Below are 11283 nucleotides of genomic sequence, written 5' to 3'. Positions count from 1 at the left end.
ATGCAAAAATGAGTGTACAGATTCTTGGACATGGTTTTTTCAAAAACTACGTGATTGCATAGAAAATATGGAGGAGCTTACAATTATATCTGATAGGTCTCCATCTATAGCGACATCTGTTGCCAACATTTTTCCTCACGCTCATCACGGAATATGTGGTATCTATTTGTATTTCAACATAGTAGCTAGATACGGGAATAGTAAGACAGTTAAATGAATTTTTTGGGAGGCTTGTAGAGCCTATAGAGTTGATGGTTTTGACGCTACCATGGACCTTATGAAAAAGACAAAACAACCGGTATGAGAATACTTAAGAAGTATAAATCCTGAAACTTGGTCTAGGGCACATTTTAGAGGGAACCGATACAATCTTATGTCGTCCAACAGTGCGGAGTCTATAAATGCATTATCTAGACACGCACGTAAGGTACCGATACCGATGTTGATCGACTTTTTTCGTGCAACAATGCAACAGTGGTGGTTTCAAAGACGTAACTTTGCAGGTAATAAGTTTTAATATTATTGTTTTTGTTAAATGTTATTGATCTTAACTGTGTAATTTTGTTTATTTTTCAAGCGGAAGTAACAACAACACTCACCCCTTGGGCCGATGATATTGTAAAAGAAAATAAAAATTCTTTTAGTAATTGGGATGTTTGTATGATCTCAAGTAAGAAATGCGAGGTCAAAAAGGGGGTACAAGACGTGATTGTTGATTTCCAACAAATGACATGTACATGTAGGCATTGGCAACTTGACGGCATACCTTGTGGTCATGTCATAAGAGCGTTAACAGTCAACAATTACCAAGACTGCTCGATGTTTGCATTAAATGCTTACTATACCGAAACATTGAGGAAAACATATGAGGAATCAGTAAACCCTTTGCCAAAGCCATCCGAATGGGAGATCCCCGATGATTTGATGATTGTTAAGCCACCTATAATGGATAAACGCTAGCCAGGCAGGCCAAGAACACAGATCGCATTCCATCCCAAGGCGAGGGTCCAATTAGAAAAGAGTGTTCTACATGCGGTCAAGCAGGACACACGAGAAACAATTGTTCTGGAAGGGCGTCCGGTAGTGGAGCACGTCTGTAACATCCATACAATTCAAGCCAATTTAAAACTTTTGAAAACATTCAAAATCCAATAGTTATTACAAATTGTTCTCAAAATAATTTTCTGACAGAGTATCCCAGAAATCAAATCATAAAAATATGAGGAGGTGCACGATCACGCCTTCGCCTTCCCGCGATCATCTGAAGTACCTGAAACAAAATCAACAACTGTAAGCCCGAAGCTTAGTGAGTTTCCCCCAAAATACCCCCACAACATGTAACACATATACAATAACAGCATACTATGGGCCCAATCAACCATCGGGTTGGAATGCCCCAGGCCCTCAACCATCGGGTTGGAATGCCAACAAACGATGGGTCCAATCATCCTCGGGATGGTATACCCTCGGCCCACAACCATCGGGTTGGAATGCCTACATATTATGAGTCCAATCATCCTCGGGATGGAATACTCTCTGCCCACAACCATCAGGTTGTAATGCCCCAGGTTTGTTGGCTCATGCACAAAGCAGATGCCTCAACCACCAATCAAACATGTGCACACATATCAATAATCACATAACAGTCTACAGACAATCAAACTGATCTACAGATCACTAAGCATAGCAACATCATGTCTACCAAGACACCGATCTAACAGATCATAATCACATAGAAACATCCTATCTACTAGGATACCGACCTAACAGATCATAACAGTAACAAAACAGGATAACAATCCAAAGGGCCGACCTTGGTGCCTTAGACCCTTGAGTATAGTGAGGAAAACTCACCTCACAAATAGCACGGGATGATAATGTCACACTCCCCAAACGCAGCTCCACACTCAAACACCTACAATCATCATAGGACCAATTTCCATCAAGGTCCAAATTACCAAAGTACCATTAGAGTCAAACTTGGTTATTGGTATGTATTCTTTTTAGTAGTTCTTTAAATATTTTGTATTTTGGCCTTGGACTCGGCGAGTTGAAGGACCAACTCGCCGAGTAGAAGCGAGAGGGGACGCGAGACTTAAGCGATGGACTCGGCGAGTAGACCCTGTCTGGACAAAAACCCTAATCCGAGGGTTTGCACCCTATTTAAACACTTTATCTCGGCCTCCTCCGTCCCATTTGCTCCCAGAAGACCCCCATAGCAAACCCTATCCGTTATTGAAGCAATCTAAGGCATTTGGAGTGACTTTGGTGCTTTTGTGATCCAAGGAGGGAAGGAAAAGCTTGAAGCTTGAAGGAGCGCTACTTGGTAGACTTGCTTCCTATTCCGTTGAGAGGGAACAAGGTGATTATCGGTATGGATTGGCTAAGCCCCAATGGGGCGGTGATCGACTGCGCGCAGCAGTTGGTGCGGATCAGGACCCCAAGTGGGGGAGAGCTGGTGATTTAGGGCGAGAGGCCACAGCGAGGACCAGCTTTATGTTCGGAGGCGAGGGCTAGGCGTTACCTTAAGCAGGGTTATGTAGGATATGTCGCCTATGTCATGGACACCCGAGAGGCGGGTAAGACGTCAGTGAGTGATGTTCCGGTAGTGCGAGACTACGCAGATGTGTTCCCGGAGGAGCTTCCTGGGATTCCCTCGGAGCGTCAGGTGGAGTTCAGGATCGATTTGGTTCCTGGTGCGGCCCCGATTGCCAAGGCGCCGTACCGGTTGGCTCCTCCCGAGATGCAGGAGTTGTCTACGCAGCTGCAGGAGCTGCTAGACAAGGGATTTATCAGGCCGAGTAGTTCACCTTGGGGAGCCCCGATCCTGTTTGTCAAAAAGAAGGATGGGTCGCACCGTATGTGCATAGACTACCGGGAGCTGAACAAGGTAACGGTGAAGAACCGTTACCCACTCCCGAGGATTGACGACCTCTTTGATCAGCTGCAGGGAGCATCTTGGTTTTCCAAGATTGATTTGCGCTCAGGTTACCATCAGATGAGGGTCAGAGAGGAGGATGTGCAGAAGACGGCGTTTCGGACTCGCTATGGTCATTACGAGTTCGTGGTGATGCCCTTCGGGCTCACCAATGCTCCTGCCGCGTTCATGGATCTCATGAACCGTGTATGTAGACCGATGTTGGATCGGTCCGTGATAGTATTTATTGACGACATCTTGGTCTATTCCAAGACGCAGGAGCAGCATGAGGAGCATCTGCGAGAGGTTTTGGATACTCTGAGGAGAGAGCTTGTACGCCAAGTTCTCCAAGTGTGAGTTCTGGTTGCGCGAGGTGCAGTTTCTTGGGCACCTTGTCAATCAGAACGGGATTCTGGTCGACCCGGCCAAGGTGGAGGCCGTGATGAGGTGGGAGGTTCCGAAGTCTCCATCTGAGATTCGGAGTTTCCTGGGATTAGCCGGCTACTATCGGAGATTCATCAAGGAATTCTCCAAGATAGTCGTGCCCTTGACTCGGCTTACGAAGAAGGCCGTAGTCTTTCGTTGGGGGCCTGAACAGCAGGCAGCGTTTGAGACACTGAGGCAGAGGTTATGCGAGGCGCCGATCTTGGCCCTGCCAGAGGGCGTAGAGGATTTTGTGGTATACTGCGACGCGTCTATTTCGGGTTTAGGCGCGGTTTTGATGCAGAGAGGGCGCGTTATTGCCTACGCTTCGAGGCAGCTGAAGCCTCACGAGGCGAATTACCCGACACATGATTTGGAGTTGGGGGCTGTTGTATTCGCCCTCAAGATTTGGCGTCATTACCTCTATGGGGTTCGTTGTACCATTTACACGGACCACAAGAGCCTGAGGTATCTCATGGATCAGCCAAATCTGAACATGAGGCAGCGTCGGTAGTTGGACGTGGTGAAGGATTATGATTGCGAAATCCTCTACCACCCGGGGAAGGCCAACGTGGTGGCCGATGCGCTTAGCCGCAAGGCGGCGCCGATCAGAGATATCTGCATGCGAATGAGAGTAGTGACCCCGTTATTAGAGCAGATCCGAGAGGCCCAGCAGGAGGCTATGAAGGAGGAACATCGGACGAGTGAGCGTATAGTGGGTCAGGTTTCCTCCTTCGACTATGACAGCAGGGGATTATTGACATTACACCGCAGGGTGTGGGTTCCATACCTCGGAGGCGTGCGCCAGGTTCTGATGGAGGAGGCGCACAAATCCCGATTCTCCATTCATCCCGGGGCGACGAAGATGTATAGGGATCTTCGTCTTGATTATTGGTGGCCCTGAATGAAGCGAGATGTAGCATGGTATGTGGAGCGGTGCTTGCCTGCAGGAAGGTCAAGGCCGAGCACCAGAGGCCACACGACAAGATGCAGCCGTTGGATATTCCCCTGTGGAAGTAGGAAGATATTACTATGGATTTCATCACCAAGCTTCCCAGGACCGCGCGGGGAGTGGATTCTATATGGGTCATCGTGGATCGGTTGACCAAGAGTGCCCATTTTATACCGATCCAGGAGAGCATATCAGCCGAAAAGCTGGTCGATATTTATATTCGAGAGGTGGTGGCTCGTCACGGGGTGTCGGTCTCTGTGATTTCTGACAGGGATGTTCGGTTCACTTCCAGATTTTGGAAGAAATTCCACGACGAGTTGGGTACTCGTCTGCATTTCAGCACCGCCTTTCACCCGCAGACAGATGGTTAGAGCGAGCGGACCATCCAGACTCTGGAGGATATGCTGCGAGCATGCGTGTTAGACTTAGGAGGTAGTTGGGATACCTACCTTCCATTGGCTGAGTTCTCCTATAACAACAACTACCACGCGAGTATTGATCGTCCTCCCTTTGAGATGTTATACGGGAGGAGGTGCAGGACCCCGATATGCTGGGGTGAGGTTGGCCAAAGAGTCTTGGGTAGCACCGAAGTGGTGCTCAAGACGACAGAGAAGATTCAGCAGGTCCGGAGCAGGCTTCAGACTGCTCAGAGTCGGCAGAAAAGTTATGCCGATAAGCGTCGATCAGACCTGGAGTTCCAGGTCGGGGATATGGTTCTCCTGAAAGTGTCGCCTTGGAAAGGCGTCATTCGATTCAGGAAGCGGGGCAAGTTGGGCCCAAGGTACATTGGACCGTTCAGGGTCGTAGCCCGGGTGGGCAAGGTGGCGTACAGGCTGGATCTGCCAGCCGAACTCAGTCAGATCCACAACACTTTCCACGTCTCCCAGCTGCGGAAGTGCCTGGTGGACGACTCAGCAGTGGTACCCTTGGAGGACATTCAGGTTGATGACAGCCTGAATTACATCGAGCGACCTGTAGTGATCCTTGACCGGAAGTCGAAGGATCTGAGGAACAAAAGAGTGGAACTCGTGAAGGTGCAATGGCAGCACCGGAAGGGGTCGGAGTGGACTTGGGAGCCGATGGACGAGATGATGGAGCATTACCCCAAGCTGTTTCAGGAACGAGCAGCAGACTTCGAGGACGAAGTCTAAAATAAGTGGGGGAGATTTGTAGCACATGGTTCTTGGTACATATTCTTTTTAGTAGTTCTTTAAATATTTTGCATTTTGGCCTTGGACTCGGCGAGTTGAAGGACCAACTCGCCGAGTAGAAGCGAGAGGGGACGCGAGACTTAAGCGATGGACTCGGCGAGTCGGGTCCCAGACTCGGCGAGTAGACCCTGTCTGGACAAAAACCCTAATCCGAGGGTTTGCACCCTATTTAAACACTTTATCTCGGCCTCCTCCGTCCCATTTGCTCCCAGAAGACCCCCATAGCAAACCCTATCCGTTATTGAAGCAATCTAAGGCATTTGGAGTGACTTTGGTGCTTTTGTGATCCAAGGAGGGAAGGAAAAGCTTGAAGGAACAAGAGGAGGCTAAAGGGATCCGAGTTTGTGCATCATTTTCAGCTCATTGAAGGTAAAAAGTCTGTACCTTGCTCTTCCATTTGATAGATCCCATTTTGTGAAATTTTAGGGCTTTTCTAAGCCATTTTGGTCACCAACCATGATTGCAAGCATGGTTAGGGGTTGAAGTTTCAGATTTAGGTCCTTGGAGGGGTTACAAGGCAGAAAGGAGTGGCTTTTGGCACTCAAGGAAGGCCCCATGCATTGTAGGAGCCATTTTAGGGCCTTTAGGCTCAAAAGTCCCATGCATGCACGTAAAGTTCGTAACTTTACGTGCTAGAACGGTCCTAGGATCCTAGATCTACCTTTTGGACAAGTGTTGTACACCAGAAATCGAGAAAATGAGACTTGGACATACTCGACTCGGCGAGTCGTTCTTGGGACTCGGCGAGTCCGAGGCTTGACTCCCTTTTCTGTTTTGGGTCAAGGACCCAGTTGAGTGTGGAAAGGTTTCAGGGAGGTCCCGGGGAGTGACCCAACGTTCTGGACTAAGCCATGGTTCTGGAATTAATGGGACTCGGCGAGTGCATGAACAGACTCGGCGAGTCCAAGGCAATCTTCTTAAGATTGAAGATGAACTCGACGAGTTGTTCATACAACTCGGCGAGTCAAGGATAGGACCTGTTCATCAGTTGAAGATGAACTCGACGAGTTGTTCATACAACTCGGCGAGTCGGATGAAGATTTAGTAGATGTTCAATTAGAAGGAAAACTCGTCGAGTCATCGCCTAACTCGACGAGTAGAGACGAGTATAAGGTCAAATAGAAGGATAGGGACTCGGCGAGTTGGCGAACCAACTCGGCGAGTTAGGTCAACTGGAAGTTGACTTTGACTTTGACTTTGACTTGGTCAGGGGTAAAATGGTCATTTTACCCTAAAAGCAGTTGGCAGTGTATGACTAAGTGTTTTGTGGGAATTATAGCCGGAGGATTTCCGGAGCAGCAGCAGTAGCAGTCAGAGGATTTCCCGCACAGATCAACAGCTACTACGAGGTGAGTTACCTTCCAGTAGCGGTGGGTCTACGGCCACAATGCCGGCCCACCAGTAGGAGTTGTATGTTAGGTGATTGTCTTTGTGATATCATCTAGTTTTGTTACTACCTGATATGTTATATGCTGGCATGATATGTTATAAGTGATAGTAGTAGAGTTCGATTGTAAGGACCGAAGGGTAGGTCAGACACCCCAGATATGTCTGACAGCATGTGATGATATGTTTATATGCCGGCATGCTATGTTATATGTGATAGTGGTAGTAGGAGGGGAATAGCCCCAAGTTCGGTTGTTAGGACCAACGGGTAGGTCAGCACCCCAGAATGGCTTGACATGGGTAGGTCAGCACCCCAGAATGGCTTGACATGGGTAGGTCAGCACCCCAGAATGGCTTGACACGGGTAGGTCGGCACCCCAGAATTGCCCGGCAGTATGTATGCTATGTGTTTGTATGGTATGTGGTACAATGGGGGAACTCACTAAGCTTCGTGCTTACAGTTACAGTTTTGTTTTCAGGTACCTCTTCATCGAAGGGGAAGGAGCTGGCGCGGTAGCGGCACATCATACACGCACAATGTTTTCCGCACCATGAGTTATTCTGGGATTTTGTACTCTGACGTTATGGTTGTTTTTATGTTTTGGTTTTCAGACACGAAATATGTTTATGAAATGATATGATCAAACGATGTTTATTCACAAATGTTTTCCAAAGTATTGATTTAAAAATGAAATTTTTGGACGTGAAATTTGGGATGTTACATGACAAGCTCAAATCCGAAAGTGACTCCATTTTGCACTAGACTTGACCATTTTCCTTCACAAGGGGAGATTTAAGCAATGATAAGTCAAGGAAATGACTTTTTACCTTCAAATGAAAGCCAAGACGATGTAGATGCTAGATCTACAAACTCCTCGTTCCACGCTTCTCAACCTTCAAGCTTCTTCAACAAATGCACCAAAAACACACTTTTAGCCTCACACACACACTCAAAATATGGGTTTGATCGATTAGGGTTTGCTTCTGGACGTCAAAAGGTGGTAAGGAGGCTGGAAGGAGGACTTTAGGTCCTTTAAATAGGGTGAAAACCCTAAAAATTAGGGTTTCCATGCACAGCCTCTACTCGTCGAGTTGGGGTCCTCCAACTCGTCGAGTAGATTCTAAAATCCATGCGGGCTGACCAGGTTCTACACGACGAGTTGGGGCCTCCAACTCGTCGAGTTTCCATAATAATATGAATATAAAAGCTTTTAAATTGTACCTGGGAGTCGGGATGTTACAACGTCGCACGAGAATTCCTACTACGGAAACGACATTCAAATCACAGATTTTCACCGAACTATTAGTGTGGTTCGGAAAGAGACGTTCCCGCAATAAACATCTTTTTTGACTACTAAATTTTTTTTCTGAAACTTTTTTCCAATCATTTTTGGTTATTCTCAAAAATTAAACCCGGTTATCAAACAAAACTCTTCCGGACCATAAACTATTTTAGTATCCCCCAATTTAAAATACAGTCGCTTTATGCCATTTTGGGGATACTACTGCGTCCGGTCGTAACTGATGAAGAAACATCTTATGAAACAGCAATCCGTCCCATTGTAATTGAGCGAAATCCAACAAGTAACCAAAAACAGTGTTTCTAAAAATTCACGTCGCTCTCCATGCAATACTTCAAATATTTGTCATATATTACATCCCGATCCTTTTAGGTTGACAACAACTTTAACATTTAGATTTCTATAATCATGCTGCAATACATGTTACAAATTTTATTATTGTAACAAAAAACTCAACTTAAAAACTATTATATTTTAAAAAATTCAGCAATTTAAATCACAAAATAAACCAAATATCTATTTATAGCTAGGATAAATAATTCAATTTAAATCACAAAGTAAACCAAATATCTATGATATGTGTATTTTTATACATATTTTTAAACATTATATCTTAATATTTTAGCCTTTATTATTCTTATTTAGAACTAAAAGGTGTTTATAATGCTTTGAATTATAATTTACAGCTATTAGTTGTCGATAGAACTAAAAGGTGTTTATAATGATGAGGGAATTTTCATGGGATATTCACAAAATTTTGTGGCTTATAGAGAGTTGAACAAGCGAACAAGTAAGCTAGAAGAAACATTCAATCTCACATTTGATGATTATTATGTCAAGAGATTCGAACAGTCATTCATTAAAAAACCAATTATTGTTGAATCAAAAGTTAAATCCGAGCAAATGAATACTTATGATATTGATCTTTATCTGATTTTTCGCATTCCTCACAGGGCTATTAATGTTGAAATTAATGTTGAAGATAATCGAATCCTAGAAGAATCAAAACATTTGGACGATTCTACAATTTCAATTGAAGAAAATGATGCTCATTCTTCATCAACCTCGAGAGTTAATATCGAAAGAATACAAGTTTCGACCGATGATCATGTGGATGAGGAGCACTTGATTTCATTGCCTCACAATGAAAGAGAAGATTCTCATGTTGAGGGGGAGCACATTCCTCACAATACTGATGTTGACGGGGAGCAATTGCTTAACCATGCTGATGTCGGTGGGAACATCACAATACAAATCCATTGGTCGAGGGGGAGCCATGTGGATTGAATCATGATGACAGTAATGTTCCAAATAATTATTTTCATGATGTAACTGATAATATCTCAATTGCAGGATGAAGTTTCAGATGTTGATGACATATTTGAAGATGCACCTTTATACTTTTGAAACATCCCAAAAATACAACCCAAAAATTTCGTTTTTAAAACATTATTAAAACCATCATTTCATTACCAAAGTATAAAAATCATAAACTATGTATTTCCAAAATCTCATAATATCTATCACATGTCAAATCTCATGTCAAATGTCATATCAAAATATCAGAGTAAAACTCCCGGGCTGAAAACTGTGGTGTGTGCCATGCGATCATCCCGAGCCCTTCCCTTTGCTAGTGGAAGTACCTGAAACCAAAACTGAAAACTGTAAGCACAAAGCTTAGTGAGCTCCCCCAAACTACCACATACCATACAATAACACATATAACAGATACTGGGCCTTGCCCACTGCATCGGGCCCCGCCCGGCATCGGACCGAAGTCCGACATAAATTGGGCTCCGCCCACTGCATCGGGCCCTACCCGGCATCAGACCATAGTCCGGCATAAATTGGGCCCCGCCCGCTGCATCGGGCCCCGCCCGGCATCGGACCGAAGTCCGGAATAAACTGAACGTAACATAAGCATAAACATATAACATAATCACATATACTGCATCGGGCTTACCCGGCATCGGACCGAGGTCCGGAACATATAACACATAACATAAACATGCATGAATCACAAAGACATCAACCATACATAGCTACTTCTCGGGACCACCCCGGCATCGGCCTGAACTCCGGAACTACTATCATCTAAACGGGTCGGCATTGTGGCCGTAGACCCGTTCCTACTGGAAGGAAACTCACCTCGCGTAACTGGCTGCTGAAACACTGAGCGGAAAATATATGGCTGCTGCTCCGGCGACTCTCCGGCTATAATTTCCACAATAACACCAAGTCAGAAACTGCTAACTATCCTTAGGGTGAAATGACCATTTTACTCCTGGCTAAAGTCCGTACCATGGTCAAAGTCAACTTCCCAGTTGACCGGACTCGCCGAGTTGGCTCGACAACTCGCCGAGTCCCAATCCTCTCATCTACCCCCAACCCGATTCTACTCGTCGAGTTTAGCAAGAACTCGACGAGTTCTCCTTTAATCATAACATCAGGACAATCTTCATCTGACTCTCCGAGTTCCTCCTGAACTCGTCGAGTTTATCTTCATTATAAGAACGGGTCTAGTCTGTGACTCGCCGAGTTGTATGAACAACTCTTCGAGTCCGTCTTCATGAGTTGGGAGATGGCCTTGGACTCGCCGAGTACGTTCCTGCACTCGCCGAGTCCCATGGTTTCCAGATCCATGGCTTTGTCCATTTCATTGAGTCCCCTCCCTGGACTCATCCAAATCCCTTCTGAATTAAAATGGGTTCCTCTGAGTCATAACAGTTTTGGGAACCAACTCACGACTCGCCGAGTCCATGCATGTCCAAGTCTAATAATTCGATTTCTGATGTGCAAAACTCATCCAGAAGGCAGATCTAGGCTCCTAAGATTAGTATAACACGTAAAGCCATGAACTTTACGTTCATGCATGGGACTCTTATGCTCAAAGGACCAAAAATGGGGGTTTATTTCATACTTGGGGTTCTCATGGCCATAAAGATGGCACCTTTATGCCATGAGGACCCTCCAAGGTTCCAGATCTGTGTGTAAATCGACTTGGGATGTCCAAGTCCCAAGGATCAAGCTCCTTGGACCCAAAACCTCATAAAAATGACCACAAGGAGATCTAAGAAACTACAAGTCAAGTAT

The 11283-nt window shown here is 45.5% G+C and overlaps 1 protein-coding gene across 1 annotated transcript; it reads left to right on the top strand.

Moving 5' to 3' along the window:
- The first annotated feature begins 373 nt into the window (after positions 1-373).
- Positions 374-960, top strand: LOC145104493 (uncharacterized). Its single transcript, XM_079041727.1, has 2 exons — positions 374-503; positions 578-960. The coding sequence occupies exons 1-2, from the start codon at positions 374-376 to the stop codon at positions 958-960; spliced, it is 513 nt and encodes a 170-aa protein (XP_078897853.1).
- The last annotated feature ends 10323 nt before the right edge of the window (positions 961-11283 follow it).

The sequence above is a fragment of the Lactuca virosa genome, chromosome 4, assembly GCF_052849685.1.
Source record: "Lactuca virosa cultivar CGN04683 chromosome 4, Lactuca_virosa_CGN04683_v6, whole genome shotgun sequence".
Taxonomy (NCBI): domain Eukaryota; kingdom Viridiplantae; phylum Streptophyta; class Magnoliopsida; order Asterales; family Asteraceae; genus Lactuca; species Lactuca virosa.
This window is presented reverse-complemented; position numbering and strand designations above follow the sequence as displayed.